Source organism: Mustela lutreola, chromosome 9 (assembly GCF_030435805.1).
Source record: "Mustela lutreola isolate mMusLut2 chromosome 9, mMusLut2.pri, whole genome shotgun sequence".
NCBI classification, from domain to species: domain Eukaryota; kingdom Metazoa; phylum Chordata; class Mammalia; order Carnivora; family Mustelidae; genus Mustela; species Mustela lutreola.
Genome location: NC_081298.1, coordinates 111,152,516 through 111,178,991, shown reverse-complemented (window position 1 = coordinate 111,178,991; position 26,476 = coordinate 111,152,516). Strand labels below are relative to the sequence as shown.

The 26,476-nt window shown below is 39.8% G+C and overlaps 1 protein-coding gene across 5 annotated transcripts in view; it reads left to right on the top strand.

The window, feature by feature from the left end:
- Positions 1–26,476, top strand: part of MTA3 (metastasis associated 1 family member 3) — a 213,370-nt gene that overhangs the window by 168,350 nt on the left and 18,544 nt on the right. For 4 of the 5 annotated variants that reach the window (XM_059188460.1, XM_059188458.1, XM_059188459.1 and 1 more), the window contains exons 10-15: positions 3,739–3,813; positions 5,301–5,359; positions 10,272–10,396; positions 14,342–14,493; positions 15,451–15,673; positions 23,912–23,998. In XM_059188460.1, coding sequence (XP_059044443.1) covers positions 3,739–3,813; positions 5,301–5,359; positions 10,272–10,396; positions 14,342–14,493; positions 15,451–15,673; positions 23,912–23,998 — 721 coding nt within the window. The remainder of the gene's footprint in view (positions 1–3,738; positions 3,814–5,300; positions 5,360–10,271; positions 10,397–14,341; positions 14,494–15,450; positions 15,674–23,911; positions 23,999–26,476) is intronic. The other variant, XM_059188456.1, reaches the window with a different exon arrangement.

The following is a 26,476-nucleotide window of genomic DNA, read 5'->3' as shown; positions in this document are numbered from 1 at the left end:
AGCTAGAGCACTTTTGATTATGGATAAGAGGGAGTTTAGTATAAAGAATAAATGTATTGGTTATATTAGTCAGGGTTCCTAGTTGCTAAGTATGAAATTCGCTAAATCTAATTGAAGCAGAAACGAATATATGGTATTAGGTTCTCACAGAATCTCTGGGAAGACTAGAGAACCAGGGTTGGACACTTCACTTCCAGGAACAGTGGAAATACCTGTGCCCTCCGCTGCTTGGCATCCATGATGTTAGCACGGATGACTGAAAGGTCAACACAGATGCCCCGGAAGAACATATTTCAACTATCATTCTTTTTTTTTTTTTTTTTTTTTTTTTAAAGATTTCTTTACTTATTTATTTTAAGAAAGAGAGCAGGGCGAGGGGCAGAGGGAGAGAATCCTCAAGCAGAGCTTGATCCTAGGACCCTGAGATCATGACTGGGGCCAAAATCAAGAGTCGGACATTCAACTGACTGAGTCACCCAGGTGCCCCTCAACCATCATTTTTGGCAGACAGTTCATTCTCCCTGCATGCAGCCTTGTCCTTAAGTTGCTCACTTCTCTATCCGGATGTCATCTTCCCGGTTTGCCTAAACATGATCCATATGTCTGCATCTTTGGTCCAGGGTATCTGGGGGAAATGTACCTTAGAGCTTTAATGAAGGCAAGCTGATGTGGATTGGAAGTGGGTATGTAGGATCTGCCATCATCCCCCACTTTGGTTCCTCAGCATCATCCTTGCCTTCTGTACATGCTTCCTTTCCTAATAGCACCTTTGAAACATTGTAATTATTCCTGAATCATTAGAAAATGTGGTACCATTTCCTCAAATGTAATGTCACAGCCTCCTTGTCTGGTTGATGTTTATTCCTCCTCTGGTCTTTTTCACAACCCTGTCTTTATTGCTTATAACTTCTGCATTCAATTATAAAGGTAAAACTACCATCAGCAGATCTTATGTAAAAATAGAACGGGAATTGGACTGCTGAAGGAAAATCATTACACCAACCAAGAAAGGAAATATAGATAGCCTCTTTTTTTTTTTTTTTAAAGATTTTATTTATTTATTTGACAGAGAGAAATCACAAGTAGATGGAGAGGCAGGTAGAGAGAGAGGAAGGGAAGCAGGCTCCCTGCTGAGCAGAGAGCCCGATGCGGGACTCGATCCCAGGACCCTGAGATCATGACCTGAGCCGAAGGCAGCGGCTTAACCCACTGAGCCACCCAGGCGCCCTATAGATAGCCTCTTTAATCTTCTTCCTTCCTCTGTTTCTGGAACTCACCCTAAGGTCTTCGTTGGCATTCAGAATCAAATTCCTCCACTATTCTCCCCTTCGTCCCTTAGGTGACCATTGTTCTTAACCTGGTAGGGTGAATCAAACCTTCTCTTCTGAGGGTTCTGAGACCTGGGTTAGAAGCAGTGTTCTGTGAGAATAAGTCCTTCATAAGTCTGTGGTTGTTATTGCTGGTCAATGCATTATAGGCTGAAAAGGCAAGTCATATTTGGAATAATTATTCAACAAGAACAAGATATCTGTTCATTTTAGGATGCTGAAAGTCCAATGTAACTAACATGTTACCAGGAATGGTGCCATGTTGGAAGGCCATGTACTGTGTTCTTTGCAGATTGGACATGTGGAGTAATCAGATCAGATTCGGTGAGAGGACATCCATGTGGTGGTACCCATGTGTAATCTCTGTCTGCTTGCCTCTGTGTCCATTTTGTTTACATGTCCTTTGAGCAGTCATTATTTTGGGTAGGGAAGGGGGCTGGCTGATAGCCCTAGAGAATCATCTTTCCTCCTGATATTGAGAACCTCCTCTCTAGAGGGAACCTTTGATAAGCATGGAGACACAAATATTTTCACACTTGGGCCCATTCAGAGGTATCCATTCCACAAACCTCTTTCTTAAGCCTCTTTGTTACCAACCTTCTAGTTGTATTCCTTTCTAGTCCCCAATCATTGTGACAGGTAGATAACCACTGTCTGCTAGTAGGTATGGATTAGTTCCTCTGGCCAGCTTGCCTTCAGCTCAAAGTAGAAAACCCTGCAGTGACTAAGTGACTAATGCCCTCCCCTCCCAAGGATCACCCTTCTTCACTGTGCTTCAGAGCCGCTTCTGCTGCGGGCCGAAAGTCTGCAGCAGTGGAATTCTGGTCAGTGCCAGTGTATCGCGCAAAGCCATCCACCACATTTGGATTTTTTCCTCCTCACTTGACACGTCCTCAGGAACTCCTGTGAAGCCATGAGGGTTGAGGGAGGAAAGATCCTGCAACAGAAGTAGACACACTGCAATGTGTTACTTGTGCTTTTAAGACCTGTGCTTCTAGAGAGAGTGGTGGTGCCGAGCATAGCTGAGTAGGACTTAGTGGCTTCAATAAAATCCGGCTGATGATGAAGCTCAGGTTCCATAGTCACTTGGTTTCCTTTTCTCAGCCTTCCAGGTAATTGCACGCCAGGGGCTGCTTCTCAGAAGAATGGTTAGGGGATGAAGCAGTCTTAGCTTGCTTGAGCCCTGGGGGACTGTGCCCTGGACTGTCCTGAGGTCTTGCCACGTGAGGTCTTGCGGTGGGCACCTTAACTCCATCTCTCAGACACTCTCCACCCCATCAGATTGGCCTGCTGGGTCATAGAAAACAGTACTTGCTTTAGCCGTAGCGCATACCCCAGTGGCGCTGCAATTTGGCCCTTTAGGGAGGCCACACTTGGAACTGTTATTGGAGTTGCCACCCCATTAAGCTGAGAATAGTTTCTTCTCTTAGAACTCCATCTGTTTTCTCTTCAGAGCAAACAGGTGAGTGAAACGTGGAGGTGATGAGAGTGGTGTGGATATTGTACCCGTGGGTTTCAAGCAGACCCGTAGCTTCAGGGCAGTGTGGAAGTACTGTTTTGACTCTCCAGTCCCGACGGTGCATTAGGGCAAGCTCGCTAGAAGCCCAAGAGCACTGAGTCACCTTTCCATAAGGTCTGGCGCCACAGCTAAGGAGTGTGACTGTCCATAGTCATTTGTTTGGACATGTGGAGTAATCAGATCAGATTCGGTGAGAGGACATCCATGTGGTGGTACCCATGTGTAATCTCTGTTCGGTTTTACATCTTAGATGACTGACAGATTTCCCTTTACAGAGGGTCTGTGGACTATAGTCTTGATTGTGGGTCTCATTGGTAGGAGCTCATTTGGCCAGTTTTGAGTCATCATAGGAAAATGGCAAAGGTGAGCTTCCTACTTCACAAATACAAGCCACACTCAGCTATGCTGTCTCTCAAGGATTTAGATTTTTATTTCATTTACAACAAAGTAGGTGAAAATAAAGCAGTTTTGATAAAGATGAGAACGGTTACGCCAGAGACCAAATGACAGCCAGGTGGAGCTGCATTTTTGGAAGTGTGAAGTAACTTAGGCTTAACCTATTTAAATATAGTTTCTAAAAATTGAACTTCAATCCCACCTGCAGCCCAAAAATAATGTTTTTGAGTAGGTCATGAGATACTTTCAGTCATAATGTTTATGATCTTTAATAAAATGGGAGGTGAGAAATGGAATTTGTTGTATTAGAGTCTCTGACTGCATATAACTTGCTTGGGATACCTTTTGCTAAAAATTAATTTTAGTTTTCTCAAACACTTCTCCTAGAATGAATCTTCCATGTGGATATTTGCCTCCTTACTTTTAAAAAGTGATTTTAAAAAGAAAGTTTCTATAGTAGCTTGTTTTCCTTTATCATGTTAAATATTTTTTCAGCTCCCTTGGAAATCATTGACTAGCATCATTGAATATTATTACATGTGGAAAACTACTGACAGATACGTGCAGCAGGTAATTTCTTCATATTGCAACTAATACAATCGCATTAAAGTGAGCTTTCTGTTCATATCTTAATATTTCTTAGCAATATACTTAATTTTAAATTTGTTTGCTTTATCTTTTCTGTACTATTTTAAATGACATGATTTCATATCCTTAAGATATTAAGAATTTAGTCCTAATATTTTCTTTACTTCAGAAGAACCATTACGATAAATTTTTCGAAAGACAGTGGGGAAGGATGCCACCAGAGAGGTGTTATTTTCCTTGCAGGATCTTGGTGCTCCATCTTTGTGAGTGTAGCCGATAGGAATAATGACCTGAGATGTGAACAAGTCATTTTTATGGATTATTAGAAATTTAGGGGTGCCTGGGTGGCTCAGTCTGTTAAGCAAGCTGCCTTCAGCTCAGGTCATGATCCCAGGGTCCTAGGATCAAACCCCGCAACGGCCTCCCTGCTTAGCAGGAAGCCTGCTTCTTCCCCTCCCACTGTTTTTACTTGTGCTGCCTCTCTCATTGTCTCTCTCTATCAAATAAATAAAATCTTTAAAAGAGTTTCTTTATTTGAATGAGAGAGTGAGCAAGTGAGAGAGAGAGAGAGCGCACAAGCCAGGGGAGAGAGAGAAGTAGGCTTTCTCCCAGCAGAGAGCCTGATGCTGGGCTTGATCCCAGGACTCTGGGATCATGACCTGAGCCGAAGGCAGCTGCTTAACAGATTGAGCCACCCAGGTGCCCCTCTAAAAGTTTTAAGTTGTCCTCTTAAATGTTTTGTTTTCTCCTCACGGAGAATATGGATGATTGCCTTATATTCTGGTTTGTGTTCTTTTTGGATATCTACCATATATTGTTTGCCTTCCTTGTTTGTATTCATTTACGAGCAGTTTCTGGATATGATTAGGTAATCTTTCTCCCATTCCTTTTCCTACATTTGGCTCCTAATTGGCTCCTAAAATCTGATGTGGGTTAGCCAGGCTTTAAAGTATATTACATCTCTCTTAACACTTGAGGGTAAATGCTTATTTAACTGTACTTAGGGGAGTTGTTATCTCTTTCTTTTCTCATGAACCTTGGAAACAAATCATTTCTGGGCAAAAAAAATGTTTATTTTAAAGGAAAGAGTGTGTGTGTGTGTGTGTGTGTTTCTTCCAGAAGGGCAAAAAAGAAAGTATAAACTAAATTTGCAAAATAAAAATGGTTATTTCTAAATCCTGTTTATTCACTTGTGGAACAATATAAAATGGACTTATTCACTGCTTTCTTTTTGAAATCTAAGAGTAAAATGGTATTAATACTTGGAGTTCTATACCTCGGAATCTAGTGACTTGTCTTACAAACTAACACAGTTTGAGAATATGTACATGAAAGAAAAGCCTTTGTTAAAATGGCAATTTTTGAATGATATTTTAATATTTCATTTTCTTATGAATTTTTTGAGACAGTGAAGTGGTAATAATTACTAGGCATTGTATGTAAAATACTTTATCTATCTTTTGACTTAGAAACGTCTAAAAGCAGCAGAAGCCGAGAGTAAACTGAAGCAAGTGTATATCCCAACTTAGTAAGTAACAGAAATCTTTTGAAATATTTCTCATAGTGTGAATTCTGTGAAAACAAAATATGTCACTTTGGTCAATTTCAGCCAAATTTGAATTTCTTTTTGTCTCCTGTTTTCTGACACTACAAAGCACGAGACTTGCTTCCATTATATCACTATAGTGGTTTTTTTAGAAAGAGAAATGGCGGGTGGGAGAAACCCCAGGTAGACAAAAGAATAAGAGGAAAAATGCCACATGATATACTTCTATCAGAGGTACAGGGAAAGCATCAGAAAACTAACTTGTGAAACTCTATTATTTGAAACTGTATTTCAGAAACCTAGCAGCTTTTGAAACTCCTGTGTTACAGAATAGATTTGGGGGGTGCGGTGTACATTGCCGTTTTGAGGTTGTTTATTTGGTTGCGGATTTTACATTGTTTGGGAGAACAGTTAAAGAAAGTAAGAACCATACTTTATAAATGTTGGAAAAATAATGATTAGGTATCAGTTGTTTCACATGTCTGATATTCTATCATCATTATCTTGGGAACTTAGAAATCATTGTCATATCAAAATGAATGCCAGTTTGCTTTTCATTTGCTACATTTTAAATGAATTACTATCTTTTTTTTGAGGTCTTTAGAGTTCCAGCAATCATTTCTTCAGGAAAACTTAGTTTATTGAGCACTGTGTAGATAGGGCTATACTAGGTTCTTTGGGGATTAAAATGAAATTTACTGCAAAGTTTTGTGTGCTGCTCCAAGATTTTTCTCACTAAAATTGTTTTATACCTAGCCTTTTGTTTACTGAATTTTGATATAGTAATAGATATTTGTACATATAGGAGGCCTCATAGACAATGAATTAAATCTTTTTTTTATCTCAAGGCTGATAACATATAATTTACAGGACTCATAATTTTAATTCAGAGCTGTAATGTCCCTTCTGCAGTGGTTTCCAGTATTTTAGAACATTTTATATTTTATTTGAGTAATTAAGAGAAGAGCAACTCCCCAAAGAAAACAGTGTGGTGACTCATATGTCAGGTTTTAGAAGCAAGCACAGCAGCTTTCTTGTGCATTGTAGTGCTGTGACATCAAAGGGAAAGTACATCTAACCAGTTTTCACCAAGTAACCCAGAGAATTGTTTCCGTATGTTTTGCATTGAAGCCGTTGGAATCTTAATCTAAGGCAAAGACCAGCAAACTATAGCCTACAGGCCAAATCTGACCTGCTACCTATTTTTGTAAATAAGGTGTCATTGGAACACGGCCGTACTCATTCATTTATGTATTACTTATATCTGCTTTCATGCTTAGATGGCAGCATTCAGAGGTTGTGACAGAAATTGTAATATCCACAGAACTGAAAATACTTAGGATGCCGGCCTGATCTTAGTGAATGATGTTTGGAGATCAAGACAGCTTCTAATCATAACTTTTTAAAAGTTATATAAATCTTCCACATAAATAAAAGTATGAAGTTATCTTGAGTTGGATAAGAATCTGAGTCCTTTGAAGAATTTCACAATTAACTCTGAAATCAAGTATTTTGAAACAAATAATTAAGAATCATTTTATGTTGCCATTCGCTTGAGCCCAGCCGTTGCCTGTATGCAGAGCATTCTGTTCACTGCTAGAGGTAGAAAGGTTAAGAAGACAGCCTGCCTTCTAGTGTGGGGGAGGCAGATGCCAAACAGTCACCTAGTGTGACAAGTACTGTGATGGAGAAGAACGGCATTGTTTTTATGAGAATTTGTACAGGAGAACCAGGCTCAGTAGATGCTGTCAGGAAAGATTCCTTGTGGAAGTGTGCTTGCGTGAACTCTGGAGAAGGAAGAAGAATTAGCCAGGTGATGGAGGCTTTCCAGGCCAAGGACATCCTGAGACTGGAAGGGCAGAGCAGTAGTTAAGGAGATGAGACAAAGGCAGTGTAGCTAGTGTCTCTTAAGAGAGTGGTGAGCTGTGGGAGGCTGGTATTGGTAGGGCCAGGAGTTTACCCATCTGATAAACAGCGGAAATGGATTTTAAACAAGGAAGTGTCATGGTCAAATTTGTACTTTAAGACCACTGGCTCTATTTTAGGTAATGGTTTGGGGGAGGGGGGTAATAGTGGATTTAAGGGGAACCAGTTATGAAGTTTTTGGAGAAAGGTGACAGTAGCTTGACCTGGAGTTGTGATTCTGGAAATGGTACACCACTCGGATGTGACTGACTTGTATGGAGGGGGTAGAGGGGAAATGTCAAGCTAGAGGTCCAGATTTCTGGACAGCACAGCTAGGTGGATTGCTGTGCTTCACCAAGCTAAGAAACTAGCAGAGAAGCAGGCGAGGTCGTTTTGACTTTGCTCTGTGCAAAAAGAGGTGTTGACTATGATGTCAGATATATTGGTCTTAAGTTCAGGGGATAGTTTTGCTCTAGAGATACAGATCTGAGCTTCATCAGCATATAATACTGTGTTTGAAACACAGATGAGCTTTCTTAGAGGAGCAATAAGTAAAAAGGGTCTTAGACCAAGGCTGAAGGAATCCAGGATTTATGTATCAGAAAAAGTAGAAGAGCAAGGTGAGTTCCTTATCACAAAAGCTGAGAGAGGAGTGTGTTTCAGAGAGGGGAAGAGATTAATTAGTTAATTATGTCAGATGTTGATGAAAAATAGCCTCAATTTAGCAGCGTGGCAGTGGGTCAGTGATCATCTTTAATGAAGTGGCTGAGGACTGAATGTGAGCCAAGGAACTGCAGACTGTCGAGATGGGCAGCTCTGGGCAAAACTGGCTGGAAAGATCATTCGATGGGGTTCTTCACTTTGAGGGGTAGGTTGGAAAAGAGTAATAGAGTTTTTGAAGTTAGAGAAATATGTTTACATGACAATGAAGAGGGTCCAGAAAAGAGAATCGAATGTACAAAATTCTCAAGAGGGGAGTAGAGACAGAATCTGGAATACAGACGAGGGAGGAGGGGTTGGGCATTAGCTAAAAGGACAGTTTCAAATAATGCAGCTTTAAAAACTCCTTTTGTATGTTTGTCTTAGACTAAAAGTTTATTCAGATGGTCACATCGAAATCATCTATCACCTGAAAATTAACCCGTAGGTACTTGGATTTGCAAAACGGATTTTAAATGATTCACATGTCTATGTTCATTGGGTCTTTGCACACTTGTTTTCCTTTTATGATTATTACAGTTAAGACCAGTGGTTCATTCAGTCAAATAACATGCAAAATTCAGTTGAACAGCTAAGGTTGTATTTGCTTGCGTTCTTTTTTTCAGGCAGCTCACCTATAAATTTGTATTAGCTCTTTTTCAACACATATATTTAGCCCTGGGTTAAATGTCAGAAATTTTCATATTTTGGGGGAAGCCTTCTGGGATTCAGTCATTTGATTTAAGGGAACATTCTTTTTATCTATATCTAGTAGATTCTTTAAAAACACAAATACTACATACCTATGGAAGTCTTAGTCGTTATGTCACCACTTTTAATCGTGTACATTTTCAGCTGCAAACTATAAGAAGAGAAACACGTTCTGGCTTGTTTAAAATGTGTTTTAAAATATGATTTGTCTTCAAAATACATTGCTGGCACAGGTTAGAAGTGTGAATAATAGCCCTATTACAGAATGGGGACCTAGTGCACACGGAGGTTAAATGATTTCTTCTGGGGCGGTGGTGAGGCGTCATCTAGGAGTTACAGTAACAATGCCAGAAAGAAATCTTAATTTGCTGTCAGGCCACATTTACACATTAGGCTTTCACTCGTAAATGGAAGTGAAGAAATGGGGAGCAGAAAAGAAGAAACTTCTGAGCCAACCCTGTGTTGAGACTCCAGGTGTCTTGGTAGTTGTGAACTCTCGTCATTTCAGTAGCCGTGGGGAGGTAGCATATGGTCTGCATTTAGTCATTCGGCATTCATTGCTAGCAAATGGCTGACTAGTTTATTGTGCCTGGTTTCATCTAGCAGATAGACGGGAAAGCTCCTCTAGAATGAAAGCTCCTTGAGATTAGGTACTTTGTTTACTAGGCACCAAATAAATATGTTTAATAAATTCTGAGTTTATTTGAGAACATGTCATGTGCACCTGTGTGGTATTCTAGGGCATGGCTTTATAAGCATGGGAGTTAGCTGACCCCGCATGGGGAAAAGTTAGTCTTGTTTGCTCCAAGCAAGTACCAAGGTAATCTGGGCTCCCTGTTTCTAAGGCATTGTGGCATCTGGGAAATTTGCATGTAAACACTTGATAGGTGTCTCCTTCTTGACCTAAAAATTTTTTCTAAAAAAGAAAAACCTCAAAATATATTTGTTGGCTTTTTTAATTTCAAGTGCTATGTAATCTTTCTCATAAAAAATCAGATGTTGTAGAAATTATTATCATAAACGGTTAAATCCCCTGAAATGCCAACTTACATTCCAGAGATATGTTCTGTTGACACCCACAGTGTCTTTGTTGAACATGTGGCTTTTGTGCAGTTCCCTCAAGAGCCAGTGCACTATCAACAGCTTCCATACCAGCAACAGGAAAGGTGCGGTGGTTTTCTCTAAACACAACACACTGCTTTTAGCTTAATTTATTTGATCCAAAAAATTACCTTTTATTCTCAGAAGAATCCATGACAAGTGTTAGAGCTTACGAACTTGTATCATTCAAAAGCATCTCAGAGGGTGTTCTAAGGAAATCGCATCTGGGTGAAGGAGAGCTAATGGCTGTATTTACTTTGTGCATATCAGGAGTAAGAGATTGATTCTTACACACCCTTGTTCTGTACAGATGAATGGTTTGAGTTCATTTTGACACCTTACTTCTGCCAGCTTATTTCTTCTTTACCAAACATTCAGATGTTTATATGTAGTTAAGATAAAACAGCAGTGAGATCGAGAGGCTTCTGCCTTGTTATACGAGTCATTTTTATCACCTCACTTTATATTTCATTGAAAGCAGCAAACCAAATCCCAACCAAATATCTGCCAGCAATGGCAAACCTGGTGCTGTGAATGGAGCCGTGGGGACCACATTCCAGCCACAGAATCCCCTCCTAGGGCGAGCCTGTGAGAGCTGCTACGGTAAGTTGTCTCCTTCGCGACCTGTGACGAGGCACGCGGCCCTGTGCTGGCTCCGCGGGGTGGGAGGTGTGGAGCGGCCCTCTCGCTGGGCCTGAGGCACACGGCTCAGAGAACAGGACCATGGGACGACATGGCCACCCTTCCCTTTCCCTTTGGCCTGGACACTGAAGTTTGGTCTTGGGTTTCCTCTGCTTCGCTTCTGTGGGGTGCTCTGTGGAGCATCCCATGGCAGTGTTGGCAGCTGTTGCTGGCTTTGTGCAGACCCTGTCCCACAGAATACACCAAATCCTATTTTGGAGTTTTTTAGTATACTTTGACAAAGGCTCCAGAAAATTCTGTCAGGAAGACCTGTGTGTGGATATGGTGCTATTTGTAATCCTCAGACCCGGTTCTGTCAGAGCACACTGATTTGGGAGAAGCTGCCCTACAATGTTTGCCTTTGCTTTCAGGGCCCCCACGTATTTATCAGTATCTGTCCATCTCCAAATCCTATCAGACATGGGCAGTATTGATTTGACCTGGATGTTAAATTGGTTTGGTGAGATGGAGTAATTGATACACTTTTAAAGAAACTTACTTATTTATGTATTCATTCATTCATTCATTCATTAGAGAGAGCATGTGCACAGGCACAAGCAGGGGCAGGGGAGCAACAGAGTTAGGAGGGGGAAAGAGAATCTTAAGCAGGCTCTACGCCCAGTGCGGAGCTGGATGTGGACTCGATTGTTACCACCTTGAGATCATGGCCTGAACCAAAAGTGAGAATTGTATATTTAATTGATTGAACTACACAGGCACCCCGATGAACTTTTTAAAGCTTCTTTGCTATTTTATTGTCTCTCTCTTGCCTTTCCCTCCCCATTTTTTGTATTTTTAAGATTTTTTTTTAAGATTTTATTTTTTTAACTAATTCTACACCCGCTGTGGGGCTCAAACTCACAACCCTGAGAGTCACATGTTCTACCAACTGAGCCAGCCAGGTCCCACTCACTTTTTGTGTTTTTATATATTTAAAATCTTAACCAATAGCATAATCTGTTCCTGGACATCAGTGACATTATAATCTATGTTTCCTTACAGTCAAAGTGCTTGGGGTGGGAGAGGGAAGGAAACTAATATTTATTGAAAGTCTACTTGGTGCTCAATTTTTTCTCTCAACAGCTCTTTGGCGGGAACATGTAGTTTACAGCCCTAAGGGCATGGGAAAGAGGGACATTGTGGCCTCTGCTCTATACTACACACCAAGCTTTGCGTTAGAAAAGACTTTTATTAAGGGGCGCCTGGGTGGTTCAGTCATTAAGCTTCTGCCTTCAGCTCAGGTCATGATCCCAGGGTTCTGGGATCGAGCCCCGCATTGGGCTCCCTGCTTGGCAGGAAACCTGCTTCTCCCTCTCCTACTCTCCCTGCTTGTGTTCCCTCTCTTGCTTTGTCTCTCTCTGTCAAAAAAATTAAAAAAAAAAAAGACTTTTCTTTTTTATTTTTGTAACTAATCTGTGTACCCTGTATGGGGCTTAAACTCACAACCCCAAGATCAAGAGCTATATGCTCTATCAGCTGAAGCGAGGCACTCCTCTAGAAAAGACTTTTAAAACCAGGTCACATAGGGGTGCCTAGGTGGTTCAGTTGGTTAAGCATCCGATTTGATTTCTGCTCAGGTCATGATCTCAAGGTCATGAGATTGAACCCCGTGTTGGGTGTGGACTCTGCTTAATATTCTCTCTCACCCTCTGTCCCTCCCCTCTCATTCTCTAAAAATAAATAAATAAATGAAAATAAAAACAGATCATATAATTACCTTACCTGAAATCAAGGAAAGTATGATCCACGCAAATTGCTGACTTCATAAAAATGGTACATTTCTAACCATTTTTCTGCACCATGGAAGCACAAAGTGAAATAATTTGTGGAAAATTAAATTCTTTTGGTGATAATTTTATATGTATTGTATCATGAGTGTCTTTGAATTGGAAACTCTTAGATCAATATTGAAGTTTATTTGTATTTAAATGAAAATAAAAAGAATCATGAAGACAAGTGGTGGCTTAATCTGTCTTATTTTTGACTTACCCCTTTTTCACTCATATATAGTCTCATATATCCCTTTAAATAATTATTCTGTCATTTTTTTAAAAAGATTTTATTTATTTATTTGACAGACAGAGATCACAAGTAGGCAGAGAGGCAGGCAGAGAGAGAGAGAGAGGAGGAAGCAGGCTCTCCGTGGAGCAGACAGCCCGATGCGGGGCTCGATCCCAGGACCCCGGGATCATGACCTGAGCCGAAGGAAGAGGCTTTAACCCACTGAGCCACCCAGGCACCCCTAAATAATTATTCTGTCATTTTTATGTGTGCATAACAAGTAAATGATTTTTATAATACTTATTTTAGACTCATTAGATAATATCATAAAATGTATCTCATAACATGCATGTAAGTTTTATCTTCATAGAGATAAAATTTGGTGTTTTCTTTTTGTCACATTTTTTAAAAGATTTTATTTATTAAAAAAAGATTTGATATATTTTAGAGAGAGAGAGAGCATACATGGGGGGTGAGGCAGAGGGAGATGGAGAGAGAGAGAATCTCAAGCAGACTCCTCAACCTGATGCAGGGCTCAGTGTCATGACCCTGAATCGTGACCTAAGCTGAAATCAAGAGTCGGACACTCAATTGACTGTGCCACACAGGTCACTTTTTAATTGCATTTGAGCTAACTATGTAAGAAGAAAGGTGTTTATTGATAAATACTAAAATGCCTTGTTATGGTTAACTTGGATAAAAATGTCTACTTAAGTATGAGTGAAATTTTATATTCAGAATAAAAAACAGGTCCATGCCTAATATTTAGGATTCTTAAAATTTGTGTTTTAAAAAAATCAAATTATTTGAGTTATTGTTTCTAAATTATAAGAGTAAAGGTTTTGAGGCTGCTGTTTGCAAGGAGTCCACTAAAAATAACACATGATGAGTGCACAGTGTTATTCTCCATAAACTAAGACGCAGTTTGATGGTAATGGTCTGCATATTTTTTTTTGACATTGGCTTGTGAAGTGTTAGTTGACACCTCGATGTAGATTTACGGTTTAAACATTTTGACCTGATGAAGGTAACTTACAAATCAGGGGGAAGAGTATTCTACGGCAAATGTAGAGAATTATAAGAATTTTTATGTACTTCATTAAGTTAATGTTTCAGTGCCAGTGTTTCCTATCTTAAACTTCAGATCCGTTGTGGGAATACTTGCAGGTTATACGGCAGTGATTCGAAGAGCAGAACAAAACCGACAACGGCTTGCAGCATTTCGCTAAGTGATAAATCAGCCGAGTTATTAGATCTTAAGCATTCCGTGATCTTGGCTGCATATGCTTACTTGATCTGAACTTAAGTAGTCTTGAAAGGGATTCTGTTTTTAAGGGGAGAATTATTAAAATGATTATTTATTTTGTTCATTTAGTAAAATAAGGAAATGGAAAACAGTTACTTATTTCTGATAGTATCCTGCCTTAATTAGTGGGGCCTCTCTCAGCACTGTAAACTCTGAACCATCAGTTTGGAGACCCAGACTTCGACTTTAAACACTAATCTAATAATAGTAATACCTTTCTAATAACTTATTTCCAGAAATGTACACATTAGTCAACAAAACTCCCTCAGTAATAGCCCAGTATGTTATTTAGGATACTTCTTCTAACAGCTTCTCTTAACAGGAGCCACAAGTACTCGATATATATATATATATATATATATATATGGTTTAATGAATTCGGAGTCTTGAAAAAATCTGTGCATATATTGGACATTTATGTTTGGTGAACTGGGGAAAGAAAAGTAACATTGTAAACAAGATGCCTGTGGAGTATTTTTAACATATTTGATGGTATGCGTATTGATGTTACAAATCATACCGCACTCTTTGTTTTCTTCCTATTTCTCCTCTGTCTTTAGCTACACAGTCTCATCAGTGGTATTCTTGGGGCCCACCTAATATGCAGTGTAGATTGTGTGCAACCTGTTGGCTCTATTGGAAAAAATACGGAGGCCTGAAAATGCCCACCCAGTCAGAGGAAGAGAAGTTATCACCCAGCCCAACGACAGAGGTATATGAGCGTCAGTCTTTTATGTTGAGAAATGTCCTTGGAAACACAAGTACAGTATAGGATAACTTAAAAGCAAGCAAAGCTGTTTCTTATAACTAAACATAGCACCATCATATTTATGGTGGGCGTGGAGAGAGGGCAGGGACAAATCACTTTTTTTCAGGTATTCAAAATATTGTTCTTGTGTGATTACTCAGACAAAGGAACAAAGTGTGTGGGAAGTGTCAGCCTAAGCAGAGAGTTTACAAATTAAATGTTTTTAATTGCTTTTTTTGAAAACAGTTTGCAACCTTTAAATACTGTCGGAAATATGTCTTACTACATAAAGTAGTAAACAGGAATTGAACGTTTTCCTGCCCCTGGGCTATCATAGGAGGGACAAGAAGGTGGTATGGACTCAGTCTTAAGGCGAACAACAGGTGAAATGTGATTTTAGTAAAATTCTCATAGATTGCAGGTATAAGCACTTAGGTCGACCAAGAGGGAGACTTCTTTTTAAGGGCTAACAGGATCTCAGGACTCCTTCACTATTACAAGAATAAAATAATTAACCCCCTTGGCAGTTTTTTATGATTGTGAAGGTGATTTCAATGTCGATTTAAAAACGAAAGTAGAGGAAGGAGTGCCCTTGTTGTGACGAGCACAGGGTGATGTCTGGAAGTATGGAGTTCCTATATTGTGCACCTGAAAGTAATGTAACACTATATATTAATGAACTGGAAGTAAATGAGAAACTTAAAAAACAAAAATGCAGGATGACACACCCTCCCATCCCTACACAGTTTTCTTCTCTCCCTGCCCTCTTCTCAAAAATGCATAGCTCTAAATTTTCTCCTTTGAGGGGTATGGTGTGAAGTTATAGTTGCTTCAGTGGAAAATGTAAAACTTGCCATTTCTTTGAGGCTGATGCCAGTGGCATTCCATCCTTCACGTGTCTGCCGATGTCTCATTTTGCAGGACCCCCGTGTTAGGAGTCACATGTCTCGCCAGGCCATGCAGGGGATGCCAGTCCGAAACACGGGGAGCCCAAAGTCTGCAGTGAAGACTCGCCAAGCTTTCTTCCTTCACACTACATATTTCACAAAATTTGCTCGTCAGGTCTGCAAAAATACCCTCCGGCTGCGGCAGGCAGCAAGACGGCCGTTTGTTCCTATTAATTATGCTGCCATTAGGGCAGAATGTAAGATGCTTTTAAATTCTTAACCTTATGTGTTGTGCTTTTGACCATTTTCTCTCCTTGCCTATCTCTCTCTTTTGTTTGTTTTTTTGTTTTGTTTTTGTTTTTGTTGGCAATAAACATAAGTTCTTGTGTACAGCCTTTTATTTGGTTTATTTTTTTAACATTGTTTTTGTCTGCTGCCATTTGTATCATGCCAACCTAAAAAGGAGACACTGGAAGTCCCTCTGCAGAGTGGACAGCGCTCAGCAGAGAAACGGGGGGAGGCACCCTTGTCCAGGGAGGTCTTGCCCGGGTGGGATTGCCCGAGCACCCTTCCGAGAAGGCACTCTGACCTGTAAGGTTGTGCCGCGTTGTAACCCCAAAGGACGGTGTCCCAGTGAAGCCCCAGAGATGAGACATGCAGTCTGCATGGCCTCATTGGGTTTGAATAAAATTTGCCAATTTACATCCATTAGAAATTGCATGTCTTTGTAAATCTCTCATTTTCCCATGAACCGTTTACAGTCGTACAATATTATGGAAATTCACAGGGCTTCAAAACAAACATGATTGTGGACATTATTGGAAGATGGAGCAAATTATGAATGGATTTTAGTGCCTTTGGGTGACTTTTCTGAAAATACGTATTTAGTTTTTAGAGGCTAGTGACCAAATTTATGGTTGAGCATTCTTCCTATTTGTCCGATTTGGTTTCCATTTCATAATCATACATATACTACTGCATACCATGTACATGACTGTTCCTGTCATTTCCAACATGCTCAGTTTTGCTTGTGTTTCATTTTTTTCTCGTTAGAACGAAGGTCATGTGTATCAGTGAATTGTGGGTGGTTCTGCTATTACCACGTACCCCTAAAATTTATCCATACTTCGTGTGCCAGGTCTGATTCTAGTCTTGCCATTTTAGTTGCAGGCCAGGTGGCCAAGTTAGAGCCATGCAACTTTCTCCCTTAAAGGATGAGCAAATTTGCTGTCTGGCTTAACGGATAGGAAACCTTACAGACATTTAATAGATGCTCCTTCTTTGTGAGGAAAAAAATTTCTTGTTATGGGATGTTCCATTTTGATTTAAGAAGGGTATCCATATAAGGAGTGATAACTGAAAATCATTTTTTGTTCCGTAAGATGATTTTCAGTAGAACCGTTGAAAGGCTTTACGACTTACGGGTAAAAGCTTTATAAGGAGAAGAAAAGTGCTTCATAAAGAGGGTGGAAAATGGCACTGTTCTCTGAGTCCCGTGGAGGGGAATTTAGCTCCATCAGACTCATGTGTGTTTGGAACTTAGGCTGATACTGATATTTCGTGCTAGCATCTCTGAGTGCATGGATTTATGCTCTTACCATTTTCTTAACCATTTTAAGGAACTGGAAAATATTTGCTTTCATCCAGACTGCTTAGCTGATTTAAAACACATTGATATAGTTTCTTAACTAAACAGGATAATAAAACATATGAGAAAGAAAATTGAGTGAAATTCTTCCATTAAAATTGGCCAGGATCCAGTATCATCTTTGTTCCTATGAATGGAAAAGAAATCATCACCAACTATATTGGCAGCTGAGGAAGCTTCTGTTTCCCATGGCTCCTCTGTTAGTTTCTCAGTTAAAATGCAAATTGCCTTTATTTTTATTATTCTTCAATGAAGTGTATTTTACTGTTACCTCATATATTATTCCTCAATTGAAAAGCCATACTACTAAAAGGGGAGGTCAAAGTTAAGTTACATGTGTTTTATTTCTATACTCAAATAGCTATAGTAATAATAATAATAATAATAATAATAATAGAACAGAGTCATTTGGTGTGATGAGATTCAAGGAGCATATTTTATTTTGCATTTTCCTTTTTTGGTCAAGTTACATATGGAATCACATTCTCAATTTTACCTTGAAATTTAGAATTACAAAGTGTCAGCAGCCATCTACTGTTTTGTTTTTGTTTTTTTCCCAGACAAGGAACTAATAAACTCTTTTAGCATCTAATTGATTCTTACATCATCTTCTCCAGTCTTATATGTACCTCTTCAACAGATCCCTTGATCTTGGAGAAGATAAACCTTTAATAATTTGATATCCGTAGGCAACTGTGTCTGTGGTCCAGCAGGAAAGCATAGGTGTATTGCTTTTAGTAAGCTTTCCTTGGTTTCTAAAGGGCGATGGGGACCCCCATCCCTCCTCAAAAAAGTTAATCCCTGTGATGCAGTGTGAGTCTACGTTCAAATGAGATGAAAGCAGAAGATAGGGATGGATGGATCAAGAGCTCTGACTGATGCCTTTTAGAGTAATCCTTCATAATATTCAGGAAGATCAATAGTTTTCCCTGTAAATTTGAAAGTTCTAAGCACCATAGAAGCTGACCCCTTCCACGGCTTCTGGCCTTGGCAGCACCATGGCAATCAGTGTCGCAGCCAGAGTTCACAGGATGACAGACTGCGAGAGTGAGGGGAAGAGCTAAGGAGACCAATTCTCAGATGGTGCAGAGCATAGTGGTAACTGAGTGCTTGGCTTACAAGTTGATTCTTTTAGAGGACATTTGGGGCAGGGGGCTTATTACAACAGTACTCTTCTGGTCTTTTATTTCTGTTAAGAAAATGGTATTAAAACAGAGTGAAAGGGGGAAATTTTTGTAGACCCATGAAGTAGCACAGAGAAGACATAAGAACAAAAAATATCCCTGGGAAGGGAAGCTGGGAAGCTGAGGCAAAGGAGTGAGGTGGGAAGGAGACTCCCCCCGTTTATTCTTTTAAACTTTTTCAGTTTTGAGCCATGGGAATACGTTTCTTTCTTTCTTTTTTTTTTAAGTTTAATATGATTTTATTTTATGTATTAGAAGCATGAGCAGTAGGGACGGACAGAGGGAGAGGGAGAAACAGATTCTCCACTGAACAGGGAGCCTGATGTCGGGCTTGATCCCAGGATTCTGGGATCATGACTGGAGCCAAACACAGATGCTTAACCGACTGAGCCACCCAGGTGCCCCGAGAATACATTTCTTTTTTTTTTTTTTTTTTTTTAGATATTATTTATTTATTTGAGAGAGAGACAGTGAGAGAGAGCATGAGAGGCAAGAAGGTCAGAGGGAGAAGCAGACTCCCCATGGAGCTGGGAGCCCGATGCGGGACGCGATCCCAGGACTCCGGGATCATGACCTGAGCCGAAGGCAGTTGTCCAACCAACTGAGCCACCCAGGCGCCCCCAAGAATACATTTCTTACTTTAAAAAATAATTTTAAAAACTTAAGTATACAGCTAGATCAATGTGTTGAAAAATAAGTATATGCAAGAAATACAAATATATATATAGAGAGAGAGAGAGAAGGTGATTTTTTAAAACCAAATACCCCAAATTTCTATTTGTTTTAATAATACGCCTTTATATGTAAATATATAAGTCCATTACACTAATGAATAACATCAGTACAATGCCTGAGCCTGTTCTACCATGGAGATAGTGCTTATTAAACAGAAAGATATTGTGTCCTTGACACAATTTGCAGACCGATAGCATGGGTTGTCAAGTCTCAGACAGCCTGTCTCTTCTCCCCCAGTCCTTGGTAAGAAAGTCATGGTGTGTTAATGGTGTTCTTTTCCTTGGTTCTTGCCATCAGACATGACCACTGAGCTTCCTGAGGACTTTGTCAAACATCTGTACGATCACCCATCACCTCATGAGCACAGGGTTACCATTTGGGATTCAGAAACCTCAGAAACTGAGGTTGAGTGGAAGTGGGTATGTTCACAGGACTCCATAAATGAAGCCAAAGTCCCTGGAGAAGTGGGTCCCAGTGACTGACCTGTCACCTCTGTAGCTTGCATGGGTGCTCTGGTTTCTGAGTTGAATGACCTAGTATGCAGTTCCTCACATGGCACCTGGAGCCACATTTTTCTGTTTGAAGATGCTGATTAGCTTTGGAAGTATCCCAAGGGCCTGCATTCAGAAGCTTTAAAATAGAAGTTTTCCTAGAGATGTCTCAGCAGAAGTTAACTATTAATATTAATAATTGTATAAAGTTGTGTGAAATTTTAAGCTCAGTGTTAGGTGAGAACAGGTTTGGTTTGGGTATTTTGGGTAGTTTGTTTTGAATAAAAATTCATTTTTGAATGGACACTTTAAATTTTTCTAAGGAGACAAAAGCGGCTACAGATCATATTGCCATTCCCCTTTATACCATCTTCAGAGGTAACCATTGTCATCCTGTCTAAAGTATCCAGAGATCCTCTATCTATACCAGTCAAGTAGGTGTATTCTTTTTTTGTTGTTGTTTTAATACAGCTGTTAATGTCCACACTGTTCTGCACCTTGCTTCTTTAGTTAACAGATCTCAGAGGCCCCTCCATACCAGTACCCTGGGAGCTGCCTCCTTTTCTTATCAGCTGCATAATAATCTGTTTTATACTTTCATTCCTGACTAAACAGATTTTTAGGTGATTTCCGGTCTTCTCTATTACATGTAATGTCGCAACAAATACCGTTATACAGATAGCATTTCATATTGATGTGTGAAATGTGTAGGTGGGTCAGAAGACAGACCCCTAAACATAAAATAGCTGGATCAAGGAACATGAGTTTGGAATTTTAATAGTCACTACCCAGTTAGTTACCCTTAGAAAAACCACGATTTGCGTTCCCATCCCCAACGTTTAGGGAATGCCTATTTCTCTAGAACCTTGCCAGCAGTGTTCTCCATCTTTGAAACCCTTGACTAGTTGACAGATGACCTGTAAGTTATATTAGTTTCATTTCTCATTTTGAATGAGATAGAAGTCTTTGCATATATTTGAAAACCATTTGTTTTTCCCTTTCTGTCAGCTGTTTTTGCCCCTGGCCTGTTTTCTATGAGAAGTCTTACTGACTTGTGAGAACTTTTTATATTTTAAGGACATTAGCTCTTGATCTGTGACACACAGTGCAAATATTTCCCCCATTTTGCCTTTGACTTTGTTTATGATGTATTTGTCAAGCAGGTTTTTTTAAAAACATAGTTGAATTTATTATTTTTTTAAAAGATTTATTTTGAGGGGGAGGGGAAGAGGGAAAGAATCTCAGTCAGAGCCCCCGCTGATCGTGGAGCCCAACACGTGGGCTGGATCCCACGACCCTGAGATCATGACCTGAGCAGAAACCAAGAATCAGATACTTAACTGACTGAGCCACCCAGGTGCCCCCACTCTGATTTTCTCTCTCTCTCTCTTTTTTTATAATGGCACCTGGATTTTGTGTCTTTATAAATTCCTTTGCAATTCCTTGAAGAAAACTCTACGGGTGGTTCTATTTTGACGGCAATCTTGGAAGCCCATGTGAATGTTTTTGTGAATTTTAATTCAGTGTGTACTTTTTGCAGTTTTTCTATTTTATTCCCACACACACATATTTGCAAAACATTTTAGAAAAAATGGCTGTGAGTTGCAATGAAAGCAGCAGTGTTTTTCCAGGTTTACCTCAAGGAGCTGTACTCTAGGAAGCCAAAGAAATGTGCCTGTGTGCAGTCAAATGACTTGGGTGAGATGCTCATGTTCTCCCTTTTCCTGGGCAGATTTTGATTCCTTCTGGGTTCTTGGGGCATCTCACAGGTTGCTTGCCTCATCTGTGCACTTTTGATGCATACTAATGAATTATCTCTGTCCAAATAGAGGTAGGTGAATAAATTGACTGATAAGTGGCACCACTGGCCTGCTCTTGAGGGCCGACCAAGATTCTGTTGAATCAGCTCAATTGGACCTGATAATCCCACGTGTATGATCATTCTGCCAGGGCAGAAGGTATTTTTCCCATGCATATTCAGTGCATTTCATGGAATAGATGCAATTTTTATATTCAACAGTGACTAGGTAGGCTAGCACTTTCTGTCCCAACTTCCTCATAGCGGAGACTGATCATTCTTGCCCCCAACTACTTTAAAATGTAACGGGGACTAGCGATGCTTCTAAAGAACTTTGATCGGGGCGCCTGGGTGTCTCAGTGGGTTAAAGCCTCTGCCTTCGGCTCAGGTCATGATCTCAGGGTTCTGGGATCAAGCCCCACATCAGGCTCTCTGCTCAGCGGGAAGCCTGCTTCCTTCTCTCTCTCTGCCTGCCTCTCTGCCTGCTTGAGATCTCTGTCTGTTGAATAAACAAATAAAATCTTAAAAAAAATAAAGAGCTTTGATCGCCCACTCAGGTGCTCTATAAACTGTTCCTTGGAACATCACATAATTAATGCTACTGATTTAATGAGAAATTAAGAGCAGATTATGTGGTTTAAAACGAACTATCTTTGGGTATTGTGTTGGTGACCCTTTGATAGACTCCCTTTTGTTGATTCTTGTCAAGGTGATAGTTCTAGGGGAGCCCATCAATTGTAACCACATTGACAGTTTTCCTTTGGGCTTTATTAACTGGAATAAAATGCAAAGTTAATCTTATTACTAGTGGGGCGCCTGGGTGGCTCAGTGGGTTAAGCCTCTACCTTGGGCTCAGGTCATGATCTCAGGGTCCTGGGATCAAGCCCCGCATCAGGCTCTCTGCTCAATGGGGAGCCTGCTTCCTCCTCTCTCTCTACCTATCTCTCTGCCTACTTGTGATCTCTCTCTCTCTCTCTCTGTCAAATAAATAAATAAAAATCGTAAAAAAAAAAAAATCTTATTACTAGTACTACAATGGTTGCCTTTGTCCAGAACATTGAGGAAATACAAGCTGATTCAAGCTTTCTCTTATTAATAGAAAGGACAGAATTTTCTCTTGTCCTTATCATAAGTAGAATTAGTAATATGAGGAAGGAATTATTTAGTATCCACTCACAGCAATCTGGCAGGGGTTTGATTTGTGTTGTTTTTTAAAGTTTGTTTAGATTACTCCTCCAAAATATGCTCGGTATATTTCTTCATTTATCTTCACTGTTATTCAACAACAGGTGAAAAGCTGCACATCTCAGTAATTTTTTTTTCCCAAAGGAAATCAGCTGAGTAAGGAGGAAAAGAAATCAAATCATTTATAGTTGTCCAGGGTTATATAATAATTAGCCAGTGCTTAGGATACATATTCTGATTCCTATTATCTGAGGCTCCCTGCAGTGTGTGTCTTGTTTATTTTAGATGTTTTCTTTCAAATGCTATTTTCCCCACTTCTTTCTGTTTAATAGTTAATAGTTAAAATAGTTTCCTTGGTGAAAGAGTGGGCTAGAACTTACAAAAAAGTCAATTTTTAATTTTCAGTGATTTATGGTTCCAGATTGAATTGTATATTTTAACACTAACAGTGCAGAGAGCATTCCTATGGATGTCAGGAAATTTCCTGTATGTACACCTAGAAATGTGGTCTCACCACAGAAAACCAGTAGGGCATTTTTGTCAAGCATTGGAAGGTGGGGAAAAGGCATACATGGAGCAAAATAAAATCTGCTAAAACTACTCTGTTAAGTTTTATGACTATATCTGCAGATTTAAAAAACATTCCAATACATTTTTTTTTTCCTTCCCGCAAACTCTGTTTTTGTAACTTCGCTCCTCGGTATGAGAGCAGCCCTGTTCCACATCTACTCTTCCATCCTAATGACAACTAATTAAAACACAGAGAGTGTGTGTGTTGTATGCCTTATGTTTCTCTGTCAGAAGTGTCTTATGGTAGGGTATGAGGAGTGTGAGGTGAACTTTATGAACACTAACAGCCATTCCCACAGTATTTTAAATCTGTTCTGACTACGTAAGGGCAACCTTTTAAAGCTCAGGACCGCTGCCATCATAGTAGGTCATGAAGGATGACCCATGTTTACTCTGGTGAGGAAGATGAAGACAACAAGATAGATGAAGACTTCTGAGTAGTCAGGGATGGCCAACTGTGCTGCCTTTGTCTGCTTTGTCATTTTTGCCTTCTATGCCCGCCCGGTTAATCTTACATTAGGACTGATTTCACTCATTCCACGTGGAAGTTTTTCTAGTCTGAGGAAGCTATGCCATGGCTAGGAAGGAAGCATATATCCACTGTTCTTCAGATGGACACACATAGGAAGCAAGCACGTGTGTGTAAGATGTGTGTTAGCGGCACTCACGAGGCTTTAAAGCAAGCGTTCTCCAGGTACCTCCTTCATTCAGTAATTTGGAACCAGAACTAGGAACGGTTTTCCCACACTCCCCAGGAAATGATGCAGGAGTCTGGTGGATATTTCACACTGTCTTCCACGGGTACCTTTTGTCTCTGCAGTGTGCGTAGAACAGGTAGCGAAATCCGCCTCATTGGTTGTCTCCATGTTTCCTTCTCTCCTCAGATGCAGACAGACATGCCGAGCTATCTGGAAGTCCACTGAAAAGCAAAAGCACTAGGAAACCTTTGGCATGTATCATTGGGTATTTAGGTGGGTATTTTCTAATAGAAGGAAAATTTCAAAGAACAATTTTTGTATCTTATAAATATCTGGCTACTCTAAATCAAGAAACGAAATCTTAAACTAAATCTTAGCCTTTCAAGTAGCTGAAATTGGATGCTTTCACATGTATAATCAATTTATTTTGTTTTAGAAGCTTTTATTTGTTATTACCAAAACATTTACACATAACATATATACAAGGTTATGGGTATGCTTACTTTTCAAAAAAAACCAATAAAAAATGTAAAGTATATTTATGGATATAAATACAGTTTGAGCAAAAAGAGGAAAATAAGAATCACTAGATTATTATAAGATGAATATTCTTAATGTTTTGATTCAGATCTTTCCACTTGGATTTTAATGAGATAAAACTCGTTCCAATCTAACTTAAAAAAATATTTATAGTTTTGATGTTCCAATTAAGGTTATTTTGAAAGGGGAGCATTTGTATTGCTTTCTGGTTTTTACCATCTTATTTAACTTGGAATTTGCCAAAGATAATGACTCCATATCTGTGTTGAAATATCACCATTAAGAAGAGTATTTTAAAAAATGACTAGGCAATAACACTGTTTTTGGTTTTTTCAAAGTTTTAAGATAATTTACAAAATAATCATTCCTAAAATGGTTCCTAAATCTACCTGGAAGCTACACTGACATGTTTTTAGTGCTTCTAATATACTTGCTTTTTCATTTTCTGGGTAAAAGTGAGAGGTGTACTCAAAGTTGCAATTGAACCTTATTGCTCTGTCAGAAAGATACACAGTTATGAAGTGTTCAGACTCTAGACACACTTAAATATTAAAGCGTATCCTTGAACTTGGTATATTATCTGGTCTTCATCAGCATCCAAAAATCAGAAACTCACAGCTCCCTCTTTGATTTTATTTGGTCACCTGATTTCTCGTTTTATTTTCCAGGGCCTAAAGAGTTGCTTTGATAGCTCCTAGAATATTCCCTCATTATCATAGGCAGGACCTAGGTATGTCATGGTGACCAAGTCCTTGAAGTCTGCTATTTGTATTCCCTTGCAGGACCTAATCCTACAAAGCCCCTTCCCATCATGCAAGGACAAGTCTCTGATCATAAGAAATAGAATATAACATCACATATTAGTCAGTCATTCTATGGATAATTGTGTGTTTCTCCTGCAGACAAATTGGTCTCTGTGCCTTCCTGGTAAGCCCAAAGCTGTGCTATTCTTACCCTAGCTGAACCACATCCCCACCTAACATATTTCTGAGTATTTACTATGTACAAGACACTATGCTAAGTGATTTGGAGGAACACCAAGATGAATTTAGACTTTGCCCTCAAAAGTTTTAGTCCAGTGGGGAAGGCACACAGGTAAGGACTATTAAGCAAAGGATTAGCTCCTATAAAAGAATGAGAGGTAATATTGGACACTTGAAAGAAAGAAGAGTTATTTCTGATGAGATTTGGGGCAGCCTACATGGAGAAAACAGTATTTGATCTCACCCTTGAACAATAAGTAGTATTTAAATAGAAAAATAGAAAAACAATATTTTTCCCTTTATGAGACCAAGAGAACTTGATGAACAAAGGCTTTCCTGAGTCCAAAGGCTGGTGGTCTGGTTTGGGTGGAGTATAGTGTGGAGGTTCTAATGAAAAAAATGGGGCTGGCGAAGTTTCAGTCCCATGTTGGAAAAAAAATATCATCACTGTGTATTGGTTAGCACTTGGTCTGTTCCTAAATTCTGGCAACTGTAGATTTTTGACCAGACTAAGTTATAGTAATTCTAACAATCCTAACAGCCTTTCCTAAATTTCGGGCAATGAGGCGGCTACCCTGGCCCTCCCCTGAGAAGACAGGGCGGCTCGTGCACAGGTGGTGGCTCCGAATCAGAGAGCAGCCTTGGCTTTGGCCAAGACATTGCCCAGTAACAGTAACAGACTGAGCTCCTTAACTCCAGTTCCTGCAGACTGCAATTTCTGCCCATCTGCTTTATCCAAAAAGTGCAAGTAATTCTAGGCTATGTGGCTGACAACAGCAACTTCATGTAAACACACATCCCACATGCACATCACCATTCTGTGATAGATCCTCCATCAAAGCTTTTCTTCTACTACCTCTTGAGTCTAGAATTTGGAGTTTGGTGTCAGGTCACAGCTACATCAAAACGTTCTGGACTGGGAGTGATGAACCCTGGCCCTGTACCCTCCTCGCAGAGCCAGAGGAAGAATCCTGCTTTCCAGAAATTTCTCACACCCAAGACCTGCTGCATTCTCCATTTCTGGTCTGATAGAGCACTGAGTTTGTTTTCTCGGAGGCTACTTCTCCAGATAACCTTCCGATTTCTAAAACCTTGAAGACTTAGCTGCCTTATTCCCATAGTAAATCTGGGCTTTAGCGACCCTCTGAAGTGCAAGTGGCGTTTTTTTGTTGTTGCTTTCGTTGCTTGTCTCCCCAACGGTGAAGCTCAGAGCTCAGCAGAGGAAGCA